This window comes from Gracilinanus agilis, chromosome 2 (genome assembly GCF_016433145.1).
Source record: "Gracilinanus agilis isolate LMUSP501 chromosome 2, AgileGrace, whole genome shotgun sequence".
Taxonomy (NCBI): Eukaryota; Metazoa; Chordata; class Mammalia; order Didelphimorphia; family Didelphidae; genus Gracilinanus; species Gracilinanus agilis.
In genome coordinates, this window is record NC_058131.1 from 319,389,178 (window position 1) to 319,413,878 (window position 24,701).

Below are 24,701 nucleotides of genomic sequence, written 5' to 3' on the forward strand. Positions count from 1 at the left end.
TCAGAAAAGGTTTGTAAGAGTTGTCTGTGTGGGACTCCTGGACTCATGGCCCTCCAGGCTCCCAGGCACGGAAGTTAAGACAGACGTCACAGTTGGCATTGTGGGATTAGTCAAGTCCGTGAGGGTGGTAGGGGTGCTGGAGGGGCTCATGGATGCGTTGGAAATCTCTGAGGCTGGGCCCGATGGGGTCCCCGTCTGTAGTGTGGAGTCTGAGGTCTTGTCCACCCCTGTGTTCTCTTGGCGTAGAAGGTTCCGCCTGAATTTAGCTCTGGCATTCTGAAACCAGACCTGAAACAATTAGACAGAACAGCCAGTGTTTACAAGCCTGCAATGAAGGAAGGAAGGAAGGAAGGAAGGAAGGAAGGAAGGAAGGAAGGAAGGAAGGAAGGAAGGAAGGNTGTGTGCACTATAATGAATCTACTTAAAACAAGCTTAATTCAGGGAGAAAATAATGACCTTTTGCAAAAGGAAGTATGCATGGTGTAAGTGTCTTTTAAATAGGAAATGTGACATTTGTTCATGAGATATAATAGAGAGGTACTCATTTTTTTGTAGGGAAGTTTAAAAAATCTATCATCTCCAACTATTTTTGACAGACTCATAAAGGTGTTACCATCATTTTTTCTACTTTAATAGGTTAATATCATATTTAAAACTACATTTCATGTCCTCAAATTAGCTTTACATTCTGAGATCATTCCATCCTTTCACCTCTTATAATTATGGCTCTTTAGGCTCTTAAGTATACACTATTTTGTGGAGTAGAATCTAAGAAAGATATAGGGGTGATAGAAGAAGGAAGGAAGGAAGGAAGGAAGGAAGGAAGGAAGGAAGGAAGGAAGGAAAGAAGGAAAGAAGGAAGGAAAAAAGGAAGAATGGAAGAAAGGGAGGGAGGAAAGAAGGAAGGAAGAGAGGAAAAGTAAAAAAGAAATAAGGAACATAAAAGATAATACAAGAGAGAAGAAAGAAGAAATGATAAAGAAAAACAAGAGAAAAAGAGAAAGAAACCCAATCGACCAGCTTCCCATGGGATCATATTTTAAAGCTTCTGTCAGCTGCATTGAATAAGAACAACTCTCTGGCTTGTACCCAATTCTGCCCAGCTGATTTTGGCCCAGGGCTGCTCTTCAGGCCCACCTGTGTAGATTCGGCCCAAATATCCAAGGGAAGGGGAGAGTTGAGGTAATTATCTAGCTAATTCAGGCCCAAGAAATCTTGCAAATGGAAGAACAGAATCGTGAGGAACTGAATAAAACAATACATTGTGCACAAATTTTAGCAGAACAAGGGCCCTGGATCTAATGGCCCACCATGTCCCTCCAGTTATCTTTGGGCATGGGCATATCATGGTCAAAACACCCTGAAAAAGAACTGCTTGAATTTACCTTTTTTATATGTGTATATACCTAAACACACATAGAGACACATTGCCACACAAATAACATGCACTGCATAGACATCTATATGCATATATACATATACATTCATATTTATCTACCTACACATGTACAAGACATTTGTATATGCATACATGTATGTCCATATATAGCCATATATTTGTATACAAACATATATACAAACCCAAGGGCATCTCTACACATACACCCAGGCATACGTATAGTGAATACACATGCATGCAAATTGTACATGTATTGCATGAGGATGCATATTAATAGTACCTTTATCTGTACTTATGTAGATAGTCCACGTGTATCTGAATATATGCACATATATGTACATCATACATACACACAGGCCTGGAGTCTTAAGAACTTGGGTTCAAATCTGACCTCTGATACTTCCTAGCTGTGTGATCCCAGACAAGTAAATTAATCCCAATTGTCTAGCCTTTACCATTCTTCATTCTTGGAACTAATACTTGTATTGATTCCAAGACAGGACATAAGGGTTAAAAGAAAAGAAAAGAAAAGAAAAGAAAAGAAAAGAAAAGAAAAGAAAAGAAAAGAAAAGAAAAGAAATGATGTCGAAATGTTCAAGCTCCAGAAAGGTCAGAGATGGCATGATCTTGTTAAGTTCCAGTTGTCTTTGGGGTACTTCTGCCATTATCACTGTACTACCTCCCCACCCTACATCCCCAAAGAAAGAAAAAGCAAGGACTTTCAGAAAGGATGCAGTGTCTGTTTTCCTGTTTCCATCCATTCTGTGACTATTGTTACCTCTCTGCTAAGGATACAAAAAATTCAATGTTACTCCTGTCTCTTCTTCCCAACCCATTGTGAATCTGTGCTCTTAGAACCTCTATTGCTCCCCAAGACTTCAATGTTAAGGTTGCCTTTCCCAAAGAAACCAGTTAGTAAGTGATATTCGATTGTGCCTTAATTTTAATCCAGTTTTAAAATCTTATCTGATTACATCTTGGGGCAGTAAAAAGAGGGACTTGAAAGAATCTCTTAAAGCTTTCTCTCTTTCCTTCTATCTTCCCATGAATAAATGTCCAAGGGCTCAATCAAGGCATGAATGATGATGATGGTACTAATGGTGATCATATGATGATACTAAAGTTGATGATATCATAGCAACAACGAAGACATACATTTCTAGAGAGTTTTAAGATTTACCAAGCATTCTCCTCACAGCAGTCTTATGAGGTAAGAAGAGAAAGTATAAGTATTCCTATTTTACAGATGAAGAAACTGAAGAGCAGAAAGGTTGTGGGACTTTCCTGGGGTCACATTGTTTACTAAGAAAGACAGGCAGGATTGGAGCTCAAGTCTTTTGACCTTGAAGCTATGCTTTTCTTTTATAGAAGGAGCCAGCATTCCCAACTGGACCTCAGTTCCACTCAGAGATTTCCTTTGTTTTCAATCTTATGATGATCCTAGACCCCAACACTGCTTATGACTCCTTATGTCTCTGTGGCACTTCTTGGATAGACCTCCACCCCTAACTTCCTTACTGAAACAAAAAAGGAAACCATTCCTTCCAGGTTGATGATACTCAAAAGATGTTTCTTGGATAATCAAGGGCCTTACAAATAAATATATACAAACATTAACCTGCTTGCCTCAAATGTGGCCACCCTTGACCTTAGAGAAGCTAGCATATCAGTGAAGTGAAGATTTTGGACCCCTCTGGCCTGCAGAAATCATGAAATCAATGACTTTCCATCAGAGTGAGTGCTGAAAAAGAAAGTACTACATGAAAAGTAAGGATACTTGACTTCTAGCCCCTGTTCTGCCATTAAATTATTGAATTACTTGGGGCAAGAATTCTGCCTCTCTAGGTTCGGTTGCCCCACCTGTAAAAAGGGAGAGTTAGAATAGATGATCTCTAAGATCGATTTCCATCACTAATACTTTATGTCCAAGGTTTCTTAGAGTGTTAACATTGTATCTTCTAACATTATTTTTCCTAAGTTTCTCTGGCTTTGAACTCCAGGTTTTCTAACAATTGCCACCTGTTGTCTTCATTAGCTTCATATACTTCTGAACTTCTCACAACCTTCCTCCCCAAACACTGTACTGGCTCAAATATGGGCTATTCATAAATAAAGGCCATTATCCCCCACAATAAGATTTCCTTGAAAGGAAAAACATAAAATGCTTCTTAATTTATCTCATAAATTAAAAAAAATGATGCTAATAGTTGGCCACACTCCAGTTTTAAATAAGCTATATTTGTAAGGGGGGAAATATAATCTATATTTGGACAATTTGGGTTTTAGATTCCAATACAATTATTATTAGCAGTCTATCTAGGCAGGTACAATGTCTGTGAATAATAATCAAGCTTTTCAAGTTAAATCAGCCTAAATGGGATTCTGAGATACAAGCTAATCCTGGGTGATAGTTCCTTCTTATTTTCATGTTTAACTTTGTGATAAATCTAATGTTCTGTATATTGTTTAATCTTAGAGATAATCTAATGCCTCCAAAATGAGGAGAGTAAACTGAGACCCAAAGGGGAGAAGTCACCTGCTCATGGTTAAGTTACTGAACTGGGATAGACCTTGTTTGGGCCTTGAGATTCCCAGTCTACTGTTCTTTCCCCCACGGCAATATTTTAATCGACTCCTCCATAAGATGAGTCCATGGTTCACATCCCTCATTTTGCAGCTGAGGTGTTAGAGTTCTGGAGAGGTAAACCCTGGGGTCACAGAATGGCAAAGGCAAAACTTGAGCCCCAAGAACTGGTCAACAGCTATTTATCTACATTGGGATTATTTGACCTAATCTGAAATGGGAAATGGATTATACCTCCTTTGGAAGAAAGAAGAAAATGCCATTTTATAAAAAATAATAATAGTAATCACCAAGAACTATAAATGAATCTGCCACTATGGATGCTGACTACCTCAGGCTAGAAAATAAAGCAGAATCAGAAGGATTCACTGATTGAGAGCAATAAATGAAAACTCTCCCAGGGATTGAGGTTGTTAAGGCTAACAGAGAGCATGATGGCTTCTTTGGAACTGTCCTGAAAGAGGAGGAAGGAATGCCCATAAGATGTGCCTGTGAACTGGGAAATGGTCTTTCCTTATTTATGCTCCTTATTAGTTCTTTCACCATAAACAATGTGTTTCCTCTCACAAAACCTCAGTTTCCTCATCTATAAAATAGGGATAATAATCCTTAGACTACCTCCCTCTTGAGATTATGAGGAAAGTGATGTGGAAAGTGCTCTAGAAATGGAACTGGTAACATTATTATCATTATTCTTGCTGTTATCATGCAAAACTACTGGAGATTGCTTCTTTCCCAACATTCTTATGGATATATGTCACTCTGGGCTACTGCTTTCTGCAATCAGACCAAGACCTAAGAGCCTAAACCCCACACCTACTGCATTTGAGTTGAGCAAAAGAAGTGTGCTAATGCATAACCACCTAGAAACCATATTAAGCAAATAACAAAGGATAGGAAAGAAATTTATTATTTCATTAGTATAGGACATTCCTAGAAGAGGATATTGTTCCCTTTACCAATATAGGTCAGCACCTTTTAGGCAACTTATTGTATTAAAGAGTTGCCCACAATGCTAAGGGATTAAGTTATTTGCCTACAGTCACACGACCAAGTATATATCCCAGGTTTTTCTGACTCTGAGACCAGTTTTCTCTCTCCTATGCCATGCTGTCTCTGGAGCAAATAAATATGATCCTCAAATTGGAGTTTCTGTCCATGAATTAGAGTGTAATTACCCATCTATCTACTTCCACATTAACATTGCTCTCTACACCCTAGAATCTTTTCTCTGTCCTGTAAAGGGTTAAAAAGAAAGAACTAGAGATCACTTTTGCAGGGGGAAATGACAATCTTGAAAGAAATGCACAAGTCTGGGTATGGATGGAGCTGGTGAACATCATAATGGAAAGGGCACCGGAATATTCAGTCAGGACGCATGAATTTTATCAGGAACTCGCTCTGCCACTAATTCATGATTTACCTTTAGCAGGTAAGTCACCTTTTCATTCCTGGCTTCAGTTTCCTTAAATGTAAAATGAGCAAGTTGAATTAAATAATCTCTTAGGTCCCCTTGGAGCCTTAACATTCCATGTGCTATGCCAGTGTCCTAACAGTCTATATTAATCTCTAAGGTATTTCATGTTCTAAGATCTCTTCCAGCTGTAACATTTCTACAAGCTCTTGACAGGCTATTTCATAAGCTTTCTTTCAGGCTTGTTATAACATTGTGTTCTAACAGCCTATACTATACGGTTCCTTCTTGTTCTAATACTCTAGGATTCTAAGGAAGGACTTCCATAGTCCTTGATCTTTATGAGGAGGGGTAAGCTGAGTCATTGATATAGTGAATTTGGATAGAGGTTTCAAAAGAGAAGTGGAATCTAAAAAGAAGGAGCTCATCCTGTTTGCCCTAGGTAGGGGAGAGCAGCACCTGAAAATTCTGGTGATATATTTGCTCATCTTTGGGGATTTTACCACCCTCAGCCACTACCATCTCTAATAACTCAGGGTTGAATGGAACACTAGCATCTAATTGCCAGATGCTCTGGGATCTTTTCCTGTACTTCTCTGCTCAATGTTACTTCCATCATTGGTCGAGAAGGGTCAGAGAAAAAGAGCTCAAATCTGTACTGTTTTCCCATCTGGGGGAAGCTAGCTAAGGAAGGAGGCAGAATCAAAAGAGAGCTTGGACATCTTGGGATTTCATTGATTCTATTTCTTCATAGCCAAAGATTCTTGAAGCTAACTGTACAGCTGAGCCCTGAGTAGCAGCTCACAGAATCACAAGATCTAGAGTCAGAAGGGGACCTTTAACTAAAGTATGAGTCCCCTATACAATATCACTTGACAAGTGGTTATCCAATATCTGTTTGAACACGACAGAAAACCACTGTTTCACGAGGTAGTCAGATTTAACTTTTAGTTCTTCTTATATTGGGTTGAAATCCACTTCCCTAAAACTTCTGTCTCTTGGTCTTGCTTTTGCTCACTGGCATCAAATAGGATAAGTTCACTCTATTCCCCCCAAAACAACAATGAAAATCCCCATTCTGACCCTTAGGTTTGGGTGAAGCAGAGAATAAATGAACAGATGCCAACTTTCCTGGTCTTTCTTTTAAGACTCAAAGTGGGAGATATCAACTCATAATTAGATTCACAACATACAGATTTTGAACCTACTGATTATAGCAGCTCACTGGTCAGGCTCTGATTGGCAAAGGGATTATGGTTCATAGATGGTTAGAGGAAGAAGGAAGAGATTTTAGCAGAGGGACTATTGGATTTTCAATGTAGGTGTTAATGCAGGAGGGAAAGTGGGAACTTAGAACGTTAGACCTAGAATGGATCTATTTAAAATAGGTCTGTAATTTAGACCACTTAAGCAATGGAATAAAGACTTGTTAAAACTGAAATAAACCTTAGATATCATCTGGTCTATCTTTTTATTTTTCAAATGCAGAAACCAAGATTCAGAGAGAAGTGACTTGCTCAAGAAGGTAAGGGGCAGAGCTTAGACATGACCTCCTTTTCTGATTCTCAGTTTTAAGTCTCTAGGCAGATGCTCAATGAGTCTGAAATCTTCTCATTGAGCTTTTTCACTTCCTTGGGAGACATGAGCTCCTGCTTGTGGTAGTGATCATGAGTGTCCCATGGGCTGTTCCAGGGTGGAGCGTCAGTAAAGCAAATACTTCCCACTTCTCCCAGATTCCCTTCCTTCTCCTACAAACCGGGGTAGGGTCAGAGAAATCGGATACAAGGGCCCATTTTCTAAGCCTGAGAAATAAAAGAACTCGAAGAAAAACTTGAACAAAATCCTAAACAATTCTGTCCCGAGCTGAACTCGGTTGTTCGTGTCTCCTGGGCAACTCCTTCGAACTCCCATCTCTGTTTTCTCTCCCTTTTGTCTTTCCCTTCCCCTTTCTCTCTTGATTTCAGCACTCCTGCTTCCCGGAGCTCATAAGGGAAAGGAGGAAGAGGTAAGTTAAGGACGCAGCCAGAAAACTGATTTTCTTAAATGGGTCTAAGGCCAGTGATCTCGAACCCTGACAAAGGCAGGAGGAAGATGTAGAAACAGGTTCTATGTAGAAGCAAAGAGGCGCATTGGAGCGTGATTGGCTTTTGTGGAGTTTACTCTGCTGATGTCACAACGTCATCTCTGAGGAGGGGAGGGAGGAAGAAGATGACGTCTGTCTTCTCCCCTTAAAAATAGTACTTCGTTCATAGAACTGAAAAACTTCTTTAAAATGTGATTCCATTCTTTAGATCACCAGATTTCATCTCCCCAGTACCCCCAATACTCAGAGAATTAAGACGACCTATTTCAAACCCATTTTACAAATGAGGAAAATGGGGCCCTACACAGTAGGTATTTAATAAATGTTGGATTGCCCAAGGTCCCCTCCCCCTTAAAGGAGTAGAGCGGGGTTTAGAACTTCAAATGGTAGATCCAATTCTTTCTACATCGTGTGAAAGATTAATTGGAAAATTTTCCTAGGGCATCCCTTCCCATCATTTCTAACCCGAGTCTCAAATGGCCTCCAACTCTTCTCTCCTGGGCTCTGAAGCCTCTGAGCTTTCGCCTCCTTCTCCAACCCCTCTCACTCCAACCCCTTTCCCGCAGCTCCCCTAGGAACTGCAGACAAGCCCAGCGCCAGACCAAGAGCCTGGGTCTCGGTGTTGGCTGGAAGGAAGTCTTTGTGCAGACAGCTGTCTTAGGGGCACCCAGAGCTAACCGGCTCCCCAAGAATGTATCCCGGCGATCGCTCCTCGCCCTCAGTTGGAAATTACAAAGCTGCGCATTAGAAATTAATGCATTTTAATCTTTGAAACAGTCATTTATTATTCATTTCCACCATGGAGGCAAATATGTTCTGTCTGCCCCTGATTGACAAAACAAATGAAAGTTTCTATTTCGTTTTTTCGGGTAAATATTCAGAGAAGTCTCTGAACTTCCTTAGTGTCTTAACCCAGCAAGGGAGTCAGTCGGCTCACTTCAACTCACTTTTGCCTTTCGCTGGAGGGCCTACCCACAACCACCGTGGGGTGGAGGACTGAGAGGCGGTGGGGGAAGGGGAAAAGCGAAATTGAATGAATAATTACAGTCGTCAACATTAGAGGAAACTCAGTCCTGAGAGTTACAAGGATAAAAGAGAAAGAGACGGAGAGATATCGAGAAACAGAAAGAGACTCCAAGGTACGACGTAGAGACGCAAACAGAGGGAGGAGTAGAGACAGAGAAAAGGCAGGGGTGTGAGGGGAAGGGAGCCTATGGCAAAGGCAGAAGAGAAATGAAGAGATAAAAGCAGATGGGGGTGGCGGGGGTGGGGTGGGGCAGAAGGCGGATGGGAAGGAGGAAGAGGGGGTGTCACATAGTAGGCACATAAACATGCTTTTCAGTTTGAATTAAAGTGAGAAACAAAGGGGAAGGGTAAATCTTATATTCTACAGAGTTGAGAAAGGAGGTCCAAGTCATGACCTAGAGACAAAGAAACGTTGGAGAAGAGAGTGATAACAGAGGAGTGCAGCATGAGAAGAATTACTCTCTGGACCTCATTTCCCCCATCTATAAAATTCCAGAATTAAACTAGATCGTCTCTAAGGATTCTTCCAATTCTAAAATCCTTTGAGTCTAAGAAGGAGGGGGAAAATAAAGAAAGGGACAAAATGACTCCAATGGTAGAGTCCAAGGCAAGAAGAAACAGAAAGAGAAAGGCAAAGAGAAGGAAGAGGGAGGAAAAAAAAACCAGAAAGATGGAAAGGCTAGGTTCCTAGAGGAAGTGTTTCAAAGGGAGGAGGGCCACTTTTTCTCTGAGTTTTCTTTTCCTTTGTGTTTATCTGGCCTTTAACTATCCTGAATATATTTCTTCCTGGGGTCTCACAAAGCTATTCTTTAACATCAGAGAAAGATTCAACCAATGAGACTTCCGGGAAAACCCCGGAGGCCCACAAGTTTGGGTATATGAGCCCACCCTGTAGGTGTACTGTGTGTTTTGTGCTGGGTGTATGTGTTGGGTGTGACATATCCCTGGCCTTGCTTACTGTGGGTCGACTTTTGTGTAGTATATCGTGTAACTGCGTAATCTGAAGTAGTCACGCTCCTGCCTCCCAGGACTTCCCTTACCCCTTACCTGGAGGACTCTTTTGGTGAGACCCGTCTTCTGTGCGAGCTGTTTCAAGTCCTTGGCGTCTGGGTTATGGTTAATAGCAAAATAGGACTTCATCGTCCTTAGCTGGTGATGTTTAAAGGAGGTCCGCATTCGCTTAGTCTTCTGGCTGCTGGGGTACTGCTGGTCCCTGTCCAGATGGTCCCCGTCATTTTCATTACAGCTCAGTGCTAGAGTGAGAGAAAGGTTCAGAGGTGAAGGGTGGAGTGAGGAGGCTTCTCCTGCCCTCACATTAGGGCAGAGGACATTTCCCCAGAGGAAGACTGCATCCTTGAAGGTCCAGGAAGCCAGACAGTGCCTCCCAGAGGCTCTCTGGGTTTAGTCTGCAGCAGTCCCTGTGCAAGCACGAGTCCAGCAACATCTACTAAGATCCCCTTTCCCCACCCAAATCAAGTGGAGTCTGGGTCCTAAGATGCCAGGTTATTGTCAATCAGCTTCAGTTTGACACTGCACCTTCCTGCCCTTAAAAAAATTCCCAGGAAGTTTATAGTAGTCTCTTTGGGGCTCACTGACATCACTCCTAGGATCAAAGGATTTAGAGCTGATTCAAAAGGCATAGAGTCCAACCTCTTCCCTTTTCAGATAGGAAATGGAGGCCCAGAAAGAGGAGGTGATGGCCTAAATCACGCAACTAGACAACATCAAAGCAGGGATTTGAACACAAGCCCTTAGATTCTGAATTATGTTCTCTTGTCACTACATCAGCATTTGGGAATTCCAGGTGGGTTTTTTTTTTTTAACCCTTATCTTCTGTCTTAGAATCAATACTGTGTATTGGCTCCAAGGCAGAAGAGTGGTAAGGGCTAGGCAATGGGGGTTAAGTGACTTGCCCAAGGTCACACAGCTAGGAAGTTCCTGAGGCCAGATTTGAATTCCAGACTTCCCACCTCCAGGCCTGGCTGTCATTCTGCTGAACCACCTAGAAGCCTGGTCCTGGTAGAGTTTAAAACTCGTTTTCTTATGTTTATGGTCTATCTGAGGATTTGAGATAATCTTACTGGTCACAAAAACTAATTCCTATGAGTCAGAGACTGAATTCCTCTGGTATTTAAAACATGTGCATCACAAAGAATGTAGAATCAGAAATATATATAAATATATATACATGTAAAAATATGTAAAATAACAGTAATAACAAAAATATAATAGGGACAACAAAAATAAAAAGGGAATGGGAAAGGGACATGGAAGCAAAAAAGTGTTTCAATTATTTTGTCAAGGTTAATATACATTTTAAAAAGTCATTCATAAATGATTTCAGGGTTTATGGTCTTACTAAACTCATTTTTACTTTTTGTTTAATTGATTATTAATACACTCAGAATAACTATTTATATAAATACGTGAATTTATTTTTTAAATTATCTACATTATGAAGTTTCCTTCCATGTTCCAGGTGCAGCCTAGGCAAAGCTGTTTCAAATACAACTCCTTTTTAAAATTCAGAACTGTAAGCAACCTTGTCAATCATCTAATCCAATATTCTTGCCTCATGAGTGAAGAAACTGAGGACACAAGAGAAGAAATTATTAGCCCAAGATCATGCAACTAGGACTTATCAGAGCCAAGACTTGAACCCCAATCTTCTGTCTCCAGATCCAAGATACTTTCCACACCATGCTATTATCACATCTGTCATGAGCTGACCTCAGCCCCTTTCAAAGAAATCAGCCACTACAGAAAAGGATAAACTTCCCCAGCCTCAAGTGAACCAACTTCTCTATAGCTAATAGATCTCATTTCCTTCACTGTTCCCATGGTGTCCAGACACTGACCTGGGCTCACAGTCATTCCTCAGGCAGGAGGGGAGAGAGGAGCCTTACTCCCCAGACACTTTCCAAGTAGAAATTGAATTCAGTGGTTTCAACAAAGCTTAGCTATTACCACCACATTCTTAGCCTAAATGGGGTAGGGAGTAATCCCTTCACAGTGAGAAGTTCCTTCCATGGGATGCCAGGTCACAGCTTGGCAGGGGGCTTGGGTCACAGCTGCCACATACTATGAACCTACAAAGCAGGATGTCTTTTGCACCCCCTCCCCCAAGAACCCATAGAACGGGATCTTTCCCTTCACCAATGGTCCTTGGAGAAGGGTCCCTTCCCATCCCCAAGAACCCAGAGAACAGGCTCTCTGCCCCCTCCAAGGACCCATGGAGCAGGGTCTCCCTCTTCCAAGATTCCTGGGGGCATAGACCACCTGGGAGAACCCTTGGGACCAGGCCTGGGACTAGAGCCAAAGAAGGGAGGAAAACACAGGGGTGCAATTTGGGGGATGGAAGGGGAGGCGGAGCTTAGTCCTTTAAAACAAGTTCCTGCCATTTAACAAGGAGTCAAAGGATTGTCCTTAAATGTGGTTTCAGAGAAATAATAGTTCCCATTCCTATAGTGTTTTAAGGCTTACAAAGCTTGAGCCCTTTCTTCACAATGGTCTTATGAGGTAGGGAGTACAAGCGTTATTATTCCCATCTTACTGATGAGGAAACTGAAGCTCAGAACAGAAAGCAAATTGCTAAGTTAGTAAGTGTCAGAGCTGGGACTCTGGCCCAGCTCCTCTAACTCCAAGTATCCTAAGTAAATCTGCCAGTTACCCCCAAGGTGCCTGAGAAAAGGGGGTGAGCATAAGAACAGAGAATTCCTTTTATTCCTTCTGATCTCATTGCCTGTCCCAGGTGATAGAGAAGGGGAAGAATCAGGGAGAAGGGCAAGAAGATAAGGATAATGGCAAGTTTGTAAAGTGGTTTCATACACATTCTCTCATTTGATCCTCATGACAGCCCCGTGCAGTACCCCCCATTTTATAGATGATGACATTGAAGCTCAAGAAGGCTAAATAACTTGCCCAGAATTACATGACCAGGAAATGTGTTTTAGAGTTTGAGCTGAAGTCTTACTCCCAGATAAATAAGCCTCCTCAGAGAAGGGGTAGGCTGGGGGCAGGGTTGAAGGCTGACTCTTGGGAAAAGAACTGGAACAAAGCATTTGTAACCTCGGACAAAAAGTTGAAAACGCCATCAACCTGATGCTTGAAAAGTATGTTCCCATATGTTTCTGACCAGGAGCCTTCTCGCCAGCCATTCTTATTCTGACAGTATTCCAAGGTTTACAAAATGCTTCTCTCCTGTGAAGCAGTCAGTTGGCTAGATTGATCAAAAAGAGACCCCAGATTTTGTTGATGCAAGAGTTCCCTCTATCAACTCCAGATCCCAACCAATCTACAACTCAGAACCTTAAAGAGTGGCCTGAGGTTTAAAGAGGTTGAAGGACTTCTCTTAATTCTAACTACTAGTGAGTATCTGGATTGAGATTTCAACTGGGATCTTCTTGACTCCAAATCCAACATTCTATTCACCATCTCTTCCTGCCTCTGTTCAGGAGGGTATACAGCATTTGTCATTTTCATTTTTCAAATGAAGACTTTAAGGTTTAAGGAGCTGAAGGGAGTTGCTCATGGCCACACAACTAACATATATTATATCTGATATTCTAACCCAAGACTCAATGCCTTGGGCATTTTATGGCCATTGATCTTGAACTCATAGGGACTTTAAAAAGTAACCAGTCTAACTGAAGTTCTCATTCCAGATGAAGAAATTGAAGTCCAGCGATATGAAATAAATTACTTTAGGACACAGCAAGAGGTAGGATTTGAATCCAGGTTCAAAGTACAGTGGTATATTTCTCAATATATGGCTCTGTCTCTCATAACATATGCTATTTTATTTGTCACCAAATAAGTATGCAGGGGCCTTAAAAGGAAGTATTTTCTGGCATAAAAAGGACACACAATTTGAAAAACCATATTTAAAGAGTGCTATGTCTTTGCCCATCCTTAGTCCCAGGTTGACTTAAAGGGAGGGAATGAGGAGGAGGGAAAACCCTGAAACATCCACAGCTGCTCCATCAGGCATGTTCTCAAGGGGTTTCTCTCAGTCCTTCCCAGGACAGTGCCCCTTCTTTTCCTCCTTCTCCCCCTCCCTCCCTCCCGGACTTCTGTTAATGAGCTCTGCTGGGGGCCTTTGCTGGCCCAGTGTGCCCTTGGGGAATCCTTCCTGAGATAGGCCTGGTGGGGGAGGTGATGGGGGGGTAGCCCAAAGGGAAAGAAACTCCTTTGAGGAAGGGAAGCGATGTGGGAGGGGTCTGAAGAGCAAGGAACCCTCAGAGTTGGAATTGGAGAATGGACAAAACAGAAAGAAATAGGGACGAGATACTAAGAAAGGATAAGAAGGTGAGCAAGGAATGAACTGTTGCCTTGGTTGCTACAGACAGGAAAATCAGAAACAGGGAAGGAGGCAGTGTCACCTAACAGAAAAGATCTGGCTCTGATATGTGACTGTTAGCAAATCATTTAACCACCTGGAGCTTGGCTTTCTTATCTGCAAAATGGGCATAATACTATTTTACACTCTCTACCTAACTTTTAAAGTGGGGCAGAAATAATAGCTCACTGGGCACAAGAAAAGCTGCTCTGAATAGTCTGGTTGAGGTCTGGCCCAAATTGAGGGAGAAGCCAGAGGGAAATAAAATGGGAGGGGATGAGGAAAGGGTAGAAAAATCAGGATGAGGGAGACGAATCTGGGATTAAAAGGGTAAGATGAAGGAAGTGGGAGGAAGGGTAAAAGGAAAACATGTAGAGGCTGAATTTGGAAGAGGGGAGTGAAGGCCCAGGAAGGAGAGAGTAAAGGAGGGAGGGGGTTAAGGGGAAGTAGAATGAGAGGAGGTCAAGATAAAGAGAGAATGGGGCAGGGAGGGAAGCCGGGAGATGGGAGGAGGGATGGAATGAGGAGTGGAAAGGGGAGTTAGGGGATTAGTTTAGGAAAGGGGAGATTGGGCTGAGAGGGAGGTCGGGGAAGGGGGAGATAGGGTGGGGGAAGCGTGGGGAAAGGGGAGAGGGTGGGGAGGGCTTTGGCTTTCTTTTTCCCTCTCAATTAGGCCAATTCAATAGAGCTAAAGAGCTCGTAAAATCATGAATAATTTACTCGTGATCTGTTATTAACCCATCGGGTTTCCAGCTCTTGTCGCAGGGACTGAACCTGTAATCAAATGTGACTTCGCCTCATTTTACTAAAGACGAGATTGTAGGTTCAATTGTCTAAATAATGGATAGGAATCAAATCAGTAATTACGCCGCCAGGCAAAAAAAAAAAGGGGGGGGGCGAGAATAAGTCACCGCCTTCCGGCCAGAGCTGCTTGCCCGGCCCCAGAGTCTGCCCGCCAAGCTACTCCCGAGCTGCTTTGGAGCGCCCGGCTTGGCCAGGCCAGCCCCATGCTGTGCTGGGCTCAGAGCTCCCCATGGGACCAGGCGTGGCTCTCCTTCTGGTTACCAGCAGCACCAACCCCCCCCCCTGGCCTCCCCCGGGGGCTGGCCAAAAGCGCCCAGCCCCTAACCCTCCCCTCAACCCTCACCACCACCTCCCAGAGCGAAGGCAGGCGCCCTCCCCCCCTGCCCGCTTTGGGGCCCAGAAAAAGGGAGGGAGAATTGGAGAGATTTCTGAGGAGCTGGGCCACAAGGGTCCTGCCCTTTTTCATGCTTCACCCGAACTATTGGGGAGGAGGGGGAGGAAGAAAAGAAGATTTCTGATGGATATCTGTGCAAACTCAGAGCACCCTTGATAAACTTGGCCCAGCTCTCAATAGATCCTCTAGGATAATAAAATTTCAAGTTGAAAAGGAACTGCAGAGATCATCTACTTCAACCTCATTTTACAGAGGGGGAAACTGAGACCCAGAGAGAGGAAGTGATTTGCTCAAGGTTACACAGGTAGCAGAAAACAGATTTAAACTTAATAATTAGACTTGATTTGGATCATCCAGCCTGATTTTCCAACGTTAGCTTCAAGCACCTGAGGACACCTCAAGATGTGAGGAGTGAACATTACCTAGAGACCACAAGGACCTCCATATTATCTAAATATACATATATATGTACATAAATATACATTTATCTCTATAGCTTCAGATCAATCACAACTCAACTTAGATTTGCTCTTGTAGGGATAAAGGATTTCTGTTTTCTATAAAGTTCACAAAACACTTCCCTCAAATAGGTAGAGTCTACCTTCCCATTTCACAAATGAGGAAACTGAGGCTCAGAAAGAAGTGACCAGCCACAAATCATACAGCCAGTAAGTGTTTACTTTGAGATTTTAACTCATCCTCATGTTCTAAATTCAGCTTTTCCCACTACCCCGAGACACCCTCCTGGGCTGAGTGGCTTTGTGTCATCATCCAGGCAAACCGTATATTTGGTCTTCTCCCAATGCCTTCCTTCCCTGGCTAGGGCCCCCTGCCCCAGACCAGGCTCCCAGCATCACTTGCCCGTCTAAAGTATCTTCACTCCATGAATGAGTTTTTGGCTGGGGCTAGGAATGAAGGAGGCATTGACATTTGGAGCCCTTGCTAATCGGATGGTCACATCCCTCTCCGTTCCTTTTTCCAGTATATTTTAGCTTCTTTCATACCAATAGGAATAAACATAATACTAACACAGCTTACATTTCTACCACATTGTAAGATACAAAGTACTTTCCTCAGAACATTCCCTGTGAGGCAAGGAAGTAGTATCCCATTTTTTTATAGGCAAGAAAACTGAGGTTTTCTTGGCCAAGGTCACACAAAAAGGAAATGTCAGAGCCCCAGTTCCAACCCCAAACTCCTGACTCCAAGTCCTGGAGTCTTTCCGCTATACCGTGGCCTCTAAAAAGGGGCAGAAACTGAAACGAAAAAAAGAAAAATCTTCTGAACCGAGGGAGGCTAGGGCCGACCTGCAGAGATGCCGCTTTCCTGGGAAACCCTGAAAAGTGGCCCCATGTTCAGACATCAATTCAGCAGTCCCTCTCCTACCTCTCCCACCCCCCTCCCAAATAACAAAACAAAATTTCAAAACTATCCTCCAGCATCTCACTCCTTTTCAACAAGTGAAGGAGGATGAACGACAACAGGGGCAGCAAACTCTTTAAGGGGGAAAAAAAGAGACGAGAAAGGAGGGAAGGGGAGGGGGGGGGGGAGAATGGATCTTTTTGAAGTCTTGGCTTCCTTCTAAGCTATTCTCCACTTGTCAGCCTTCATCCACATCTCAAACCCGCCAGCCAGTCTTCTACCTCACAGAGATACCAGCCCTGTGGGGGGGGGGGGAGGTCTTGGCGGGGAGATGGGAGGAAGAAGCGAAAAATCTCTCATTTACTTTACAATTTAATTCTCAACGCGGCTCCAATTGCTCCTCCCCCCCCCCCCCACCCCCACCCCCACCTTAAGGGGGGGAAAAATCCCACCACCACACACACCCGCTCCCCGTAGGGAATAGAGATCTCAGGAACCAGCCTAACTTCCACCTCAACCTGTCCCTCCTTAGAACTGTTTATAAATATATACAGATTTCAGTTTTATCTGAGAAAGTCGGGACGCAGCTTCAGTTTCATCCTCGTAGGGAAGGGAAAAACACCAGGCTCAGAGGGAGAAAGAAGCCAAATCAGAACCATCACACTCAAACGAAAAAAGCAACCACTCCCCCTTCCAATTTTCCAAATCCATGTTCTTTGCATTCAAGATTCACAGAATCCGATTCCGGGTTTAATATTTCAAACAGAGGCACAAGCAAATCCCCCCCACACCCCTTAAAAAGAAAAAAAACACAACCCACCAACTCTCCAACCCATTTCTCTAACTGCGGCTTCGATGACGAAAAAAGCTTCAAAATAGCCACTGAACATAGATCATCTATACAGATGTGCTCCATCACATTTTAATCCGAGTAAAACCTCCTTAACTTCACTCTCTCCCCACCCCCACCTCTCGCCTCCCGGAGAGCTGAAAAGATAGGGTTTTTGTTTTTATTCGGGGGTGGGGGGAGGATTTTTTTTTGTTTTGTTTTGGTTTGGGTTTTTTGTTTTTTTTTTTTTTGCAGTTGCACATTAGACTGAGAGGGGGAAGACAAAACCTCCCGGAACCAGTTATCTCGAAAACGAAATAAAAAATAATTGCAAATAAACTCTATCTATTTAGGAAGCCGGGGGGATCGTAAAGCTTTCCGGAGCTGTCCATACCTCAGGCAGATGTCGACGGTTTAATTTACTAGTTCTCAGAACCTCAACATCTGCCTTCTAAAAGAAGGTAGCAGGCGGAGGTGGGAGTGGGGGTGAAGGGATGGGAGCAAAATGAAAGGCCGAGCCTGCAAAAATTAAGGAAGAGAGGAGGAGGAAGAGGTGCCTTCTGAAAGCAGGAAGACTAAACTGAGACCTCTGGGACTCTCAGCGGGGGAGAAGCGGAAAGAGTGGAAAGAATGGTACACCCTGAAAACTTGGGTTAGTCACAGTTTTTGTTAGCTGTGTGACCTTGGGCAAGTCACTTCCATTCTCTGGACCTTTTTTTCTAATGGGAAAAAATGGAGAAAATAAGTCCGTGCATTTCCTATCTCGGCGTGGCGTCGTGAGGGAAGTACTTTTAAAACCTTAGAGGATTGAGAAGTGTTGGTGCTATTGTTGTTATTTAAACTGTTGTGGATCCACCCTTCCCATCTCCAAGACCCTCCCCACCCCAGTCAGTTCTTGGGGCCAGGGGTAGAGAATCAGACCAGTCCCATCTCTTTCCTGGTCACACATTTCGGGGAATGTTAGGCCACTTAGTACCGAGATGTAGCTCAGGGGTTTTCCGAGAAAAGTGTGCAGTGCTCGCAGCACATTGCTTTCTTAGGTCTTGCGGAGAGTGAGCTATGACGGCGGGGGTGGACGCCTCTCTGAAAAAGGAGAGGGAGCAGAAAGACTCTGAACCAGAGCCGAGAGGCACCTGGTAAAATCAACTGAGATTGAGAATGGGGGAAAAGGTTGGTTCCCTTCCCTCACTACTGACTTGGCGCCTTCTGCTCCCCACTATTTCCCAAATTCCGCAAAGTGATCCCTTCCGCCTTCGCCAACTGCAGGACAGCGAGAAGGTCGAATTTCTTATGTTTAAATCCGCCGGCCCCCTTCTCAGCCGCCTCCAGCCTGCGGTCCACTTGGTCCACCCGGTCTCCCGTAGCTTTCCCATAGCCCCACACCCTGGTCTAGCATGGGCCAGGAGCCCCTTCGCAGTCATCTATCTCGTTAGGGCCTCCGCAAGTCCGCTCCCAGTTTTTCTCCACCCTGGCTAGGTCCTGTCCGGCTCTGGCCTTACACTAACCAGGCTTTGCCTCGAGTTCCGCCTGGCTCCAGGGCTGAGTCCCCATCTTGGGCCTCTCCGCCCTCCCCGCTCCGCCCCGGGCACCTGCTCCCGGCTCAGCGCTCAGCTTGCCACTGGTTCCTGCAGCTCCGAAGACGCGCTCCCCTAACCTTGCTAGGGCCTCGGCCGCTCTACCGCTCCTTTCCCCAACCCCAACCCCAACCCCGCAAGATAAGCAAACGAAATCAGTTCTTGGCCCTCGGAAGCTGGAGTTCCACATGTAGTTCGGTCTTCGGGTTTCAACTCCAGCTACATCTCGATCTCTTAACCTCCAGCCAGGACACCTGCTCCCCCGCTCAGCTCCAGGCTCTTAGGACCTTTGCAGCTCCCTTCCCAGGCTGCTCCTACCCAGACTCAGCCACTCGCAGGCAGCCAGCACACTATGCTGTCTTTCGAGATCTCCCAGAGAGAATACCTGGTCCTCAAGAGTGAGGATTTACCATCTCTGGTCTGTGTCTTTCAGCTCTAGCCACATTTTTCAGTTCCCTCCCCTCCAGCTTCCCGCACCTGCTCTCCGAACTTCCCGGGCCTCTGCAGCTCCCAGGCCTGGCTTCCCTCACCAGGGCTGGGCCCTTGCAACCTGGGCTAACCCTCCTCAGCGAGCCACCAAAGGGAATTCACAGCCTGGCCCTCGGAAGTGCTAATTTACAAGCTCTGCCTGCCTTCCAGATTTCAGTTCCAGCTACCCTTCTCTCTCCTACCTGCTAATCATGAATGGTCCCCCCTCCTGTTTTCTCCTTAACCAGATGACCTCCCTTCCAAACTCTCTCCTTTCAGATGATGGGAGTGGAGGAGAGGGGGTGGGGGAAAAGGGACCAAAAGCCAAACAACTTCCAAAGACCAATTCTTTATAAGCTCCCATAGCTTTGAGGTTCTGTGCCCTCCCCAAGTCCCAGAGGACAGAAATGCAAGAGCATCGAAGGTGAGGAGGTCAAGAAATTAATGTGTACCATTTAATCCCAAGAGGTTAAGATACACTCGGGAACATCACTAGGCAAGGTCGAAATAGGTGGCAGAAGTGGACTAAATAACTAAAGTCGGGAATCATCTGGACAGGCTTACCAGCAGACACGGGCCACAGGGCCCTCACCCTCCCAGTTGCAAATGTCCCCCACTAGCCTGTGCTGAGCCTTGCCCGAGGGAGTCAGGCCTCAAAGGGGCTAAAGAGGCTGAGGACGCGATTCTTACCTGCATTGTAGGCAGCCAGGTCCGCCCCAGGCCCTGGGCTCTTCCGTTTCCGTGGCCGCCCCTTCTGCACTGTGCCCACGCCGTTGTAGTAAGGGAGGCCCAAGGTGTTGGCCCCGCCAGTGCCCAAACCCGAGCCCTTGGCGGCAGCTGCTGCTGCCGCTGCTGCCGCTGCCGCCACGTCGGCATGGTTGAAGTGGGCCTGGTAGTCACCCTGCAGCAGCGCTTCGAAGTGCAGCCGGCAGTAGACCAGGCTATCCTTCATTCCAAAGTGATCGCCGGTGGTCAGCATCTTGTTGCACGTGGTGCAGGTGAAGCAGTTGAGATGGTAAACTAGGTCTCGGGCTCGCATCACCATCTCTGATGCTGAGATGCCCAAGTGACAACGGGCACAGCGTTGCACAGAGAACCGCCTGGGATGAAGAGGGAAACAATACTGTTTGGGGAAGGTGGTTCCCTCTACTCCTTATCCCTTGGATCAATCCCGTTGCCCCCTCCACCCTCCACCCTTTTCATCTAACGTCAGATTCTTTACTCTTATTTAGTTGACTAATGGGACTGAGTAGGCCTTGAACTCTACAAAGTACTAGGTTCCAAGCCTCTTCCCCTACCCTGGGTCAGATGACCTAGGTTCCCCAGGCTCTCTTCTTCTGACCCTCAGCTGACACCTCACACCCCCACCTTTACCTGCCTTCACCAAGAAAGCTCCCTGTTTCTCCTAGTGCTTGTCTAAAACCCAAGAGAGCCCCCAGTTAGCTCCCACTCTTGCCCTCCTCAAAGTTGTCAACACCGGGGACCAAGGGACTTGTCACATGCCCTTGCCCTTCCCCCACCTCCCCCAGCACCTCCCAGCCACTGCCAGTGAGCAACACAGACCTCTAAAACAAGAGGGAATTTGAGAAAGCCAAAGAAAGGAGAAAGATTGAAAGAATATAAGAGAAATTAAAGGGGGAAAGATGACTAAAAATTTTTTTAAAAAATGGAAGACCCATAACAGCTAGAGAGACAAGAGAGAAGACGTTTTTTTTTTTTTTTTTTCCCATCAAAATATATTTTCTATCCCATGTACACAGGGCAGCTCCCAATCACTCTATCGATCCAGAAATCTCTGGAAACCTTTTCTCAAAGACCTCCCTTCCCTTCCAACATTGAGTCCAAATATGGCGGGGAGGGGGAGTGGAGGATGCCTATTTCTGAGTCTCCTGAGACTAAAAGCAGAAGCAGATGGAGGCCAAGGGAGACTCTCCCTCTTAGTTGCACTTAAACTTCCAAGGGGGGCAAGGAAGGGAGGGACTCTGCCTTTATCCATCTCTTAAGGAGTCTACTGTCACTCCCCCCCCCCCCTTTTTCGTTCCGGGACAGACACATTCCCACCCTCCCCAATACACACATCCGCTCCCCCAGGGCAACTTAGGCCCGGCGGAGTTCACCGCTCCGGGTATAGGATACCTGCTCCCGTACCTGTAATAATCCTCTTTGCAGTAAATGCTGCCGTCCTTGCTGAAGCAGGTGAGCTCCGACTCCAGATTGAGTTTACACTCGCAGCACTTCAGGCAACGCATGTGCCACTGTTTGTCCACTGCCAGTAGGTAGTAACGATCGGAGATCTTGCCTCCACAGCCCGCGCAGAGCGCGGCCCGGTCACTGCTGATGGACGGCATGGTCTATGGGAGGGAAGAGGGCACAGTTAGCCCAAGCCAGAGACCGTGTCACCTGAAGGCTGCTTACCCTGATCCGCTCTCCCTCCACCACAGTACGGCTCGCCACTACAACCTACCACCGCTCCATTCCCAAACGTTGTCCTCTTCCTCCACTATCTCCCCCAGAGGAGAGAAGGTACCCCTACAATTCAGTAAGGCCCCTGGGCCTAAAGAAAGCGGAACTTTTACTCTGAGGCCGGTGAAACGGACCCCAACCCCCACTTCGTACCCGGCGTGAAACCAGACGCCCCAAAGCGGCGCCTTGCTCGCGACCTCTGCCTCCTCTTCGGCCCTGGTCCCAGTCTCTGGGTCTCTCTCCTCCCCTCTCACTCCAGATCGCTCCCTCCCAATCGCCTTCGCTAGCTCTCGCCCTCTCCTTCCTCCCCCCACCCCCTTTCTCAGAATCGCCCTCTCCCTCCCTTTCTCCTTTCCTCCCTCCCTCCCTCGCCCTCCCCCTCCCTTTCTCCAGGATGGCTTTGAGGCTGGGGTCTTTAACTCGGCCTACGCTGAAGGATGGCTGGGATAAGGGAGGAACTGGTGGAGGGAATGGAGCACCCCACCCCCAAATGTATTTTTCTTGAGTCTCACGAGTGACTTAAAAGGGATATTGAAAGAGTTTCTGTGTTCCCCGAAACCTCATGATCTCCAGACTAATTTCCTTAAACTCTTTTGGGGGTGTTTTTCCCTCCTCTTTCCTTCCCTCTGGATTTTAAATGAGAGAAAAATAAAAGTGAGCCCCATACAGCTCTGGAAGTCCGGGGATAAAGAGGAATCAGGTTAATGTCGCCAATCTGAGTCCAGCGTTTGCATTCCAACTAGGACCTGGAGAAATAGAGCCTTACCCCCTTTCTCCTCCTGCACCCCCAAACCACAAAACCCGAGGCCTTACAGCTGAGACGGCACCTTCTTGGGACCTTTCTTCTCCCACTACACATACACTGCCAGACCAGACCTTTTTCCACCACGAAAAGGTCCGGCTTTCACAGGAAGCCGACCAAGGGGTCTGCCACGCCAACGACAGTGGCTTCATGACCAACAGACAGTCCACTACCCGTAAGTCATTCTGTAGAGCCCTCTCTGGCCAGCACAAGACCCCTTGCTGCCTTCCAGTCCCCAGGGGCATCAAGTTTTGGCGAGGAGGAATAGATAGAGACAGACCTCAAAATGTCCCTCTCCCTCGGCCCACAACTCCAGCCCTACCCCAGGAGTCTTTAATTTATTTTGTCTAATAAGAATGAGGGCAGGGAAAAGAAGGCCGCCTTGCCGGAGATCCAGGCACGGCTCCGCAGAGAAATCTCAAAAGCTGGGCCAGGTTATTTTTCTCTCCCCAAAGGTCACGCCCGAGCTGGGCGCTGGGCCTGGCCTGCTCTGGGGACTGGGAAGGGGCCTGCCGGCCTGTCGGAAATCCTGGGAGTCCTCGGCCTGGGCCAGCCCAGAACCCCAAGCCGCATCTGGGACCCCAAGGAGAGGGACGGGTGCGCTTTACAAACGCTGCCGCCTAACTTTGGGGCTCCCCCCTACAAGGCTGGAGAAAGAAGAAGGGTGGCAACCGCCCGGCGCTTGTCTCCCCCACACACACCCCTGGCAGACACACACCCTCGCAGACCCAGCACCCCCGAGCCTGGGCTAGAAGGCGCCGAAAGACAGACAAGGAAGCCCTCGCTCCCGAGGTAATCAATCCTTTGCGGGAATAGTAAGCCAGGTTTGCCCCTCCGATTCCACGCAGTGGTTAGAGGCTAAAGGGAGCGGGGCTGGAAAAAGGCAAGGAGCCAGGGAAGCTCCTACAGCCCGGAGCCCGGAGCCCGGAGCCCGGAGCCCGGAGCCCGGAGCCCGGAGCCCGGAGCCCGGAGCCGGGAGCCGGGAGCCGGGACCCGAGCGGAGGACACAGACTGACGGCGGATTGTGCCGGCTATTTCTTTCCTCCAAAACCCGGGTCCTGGCTGCCACAGGGACTAAGGCCCCTCGGGCTGCCCCGGGACGAGAACTGAAGGAAGGCTGAGCGCTAGGCACAAACCGAACTCGGGAGACGCCAAGGTGGGAGAGAAGGCGAGTATTCTTGCCTTTTCACCCTGTGCCACCCAAAGGAGGCAAGTAATCTTTGTCCTGGCCCAATTGGGCCCCTGGCTCTCCCACATCGGGAGAAATGCTAAGCGTTTCTCTCTCGCTCGCTCGTCCTTCTTTCCCTTTTCCATCTCTTTCCAAGGGGAGAGCCGCAGCCCAACAGAAAGCCCTTAGCCCTGGGGGTGAGGTAGTGTTGCTGCGGACTCGGTTTCTTGCAGCCCACTAGCCTGGGCTTCTGAACCCCGGGCCCAGCGAAGGGCGCTCCGGAAAGTACACACGGCTCACTTTCCCCAAAACTTCGAAGAGCACCCAGAGGCGGAGGTGTGGGAATCGCCAGCTCCGCGTTTCTCTCCAGACTTGCCCCAACCCTCAGATCATAATTCCCAGTCAAACCCTGCTCCCTCCCTGCGCCATACCCCCCAAGTCCATTCCTCCCGGATCCCTCAAAGCAAACACGGGTATGAAGTGGTTGATCTGCCTTCTCCTGTTGGTAGTCCGTGGCAAAGGGGGTGGGGGTTGCAGGAGAACAGGAACCAGCATTTGGGAGTAATATTGTCTCCCTCCTCTGCCCCGCAGGCTCTCTTCTCCCTGTCCTGTTCTGCCCTCGTTCCCCTCCGCATAGACCCCTTTCCCTCCTTCCCAGCCCGTGCGCCTACCGTCTCCGTCTCGCCCCGGTCTATGGCTGAGCTGATGGCTGGCGCTTCGCTCTTGGCCCTGCGGTCCATTTCGTCGATGACCCCGTGCACTTCGGGACCCGACAAGCTGTGGAAGAGCATCTCGGCGGGGCCGGGCCCCCGGGCCGGAGCGAGGAGGAAAACGAAGAAGAGGCTGTGGCTGAGACGCGGGAGAGGGAGCTGGAGGCGCCGCGGGAGGCTGGGGGTGGAGGGAAGGTGGGAGGCGGCTGGCTGGCCCACGAGTGCTGGGGGCTTACCCTGGACCCGAATTCCTCCGGGGGTCCCTTCGCCCTGCGCCCGGGAA

At 46.8% G+C, this 24,701-nt stretch overlaps 1 protein-coding gene across 2 annotated transcripts; it reads right to left on the bottom strand.

The window, feature by feature from the left end:
• On the bottom strand, positions 1–24,499 carry LHX2 (LIM homeobox 2). Of its 2 annotated transcripts, XM_044661482.1 has the most exons (6): positions 24,380–24,499; positions 21,424–21,626; positions 19,970–20,375; positions 19,126–19,130; positions 9,554–9,752; positions 1–288 (listed from the first exon to the last, which is right to left on the bottom strand). In XM_044661482.1, the coding sequence occupies exons 1-6, from the start codon at positions 24,497–24,499 to the stop codon at positions 1–3; spliced, it is 1,221 nt and encodes a 406-aa protein (XP_044517417.1). The 2 variants fall into 2 exon arrangements, with proteins under 2 accessions (XP_044517417.1, XP_044517416.1); XM_044661481.1 differs by lacking the exon at positions 19,126–19,130 and having other exon boundaries at positions 9,554–9,759; positions 19,966–20,375.
• Between the last annotated feature and the right edge of the window lie 202 nt (positions 24,500–24,701).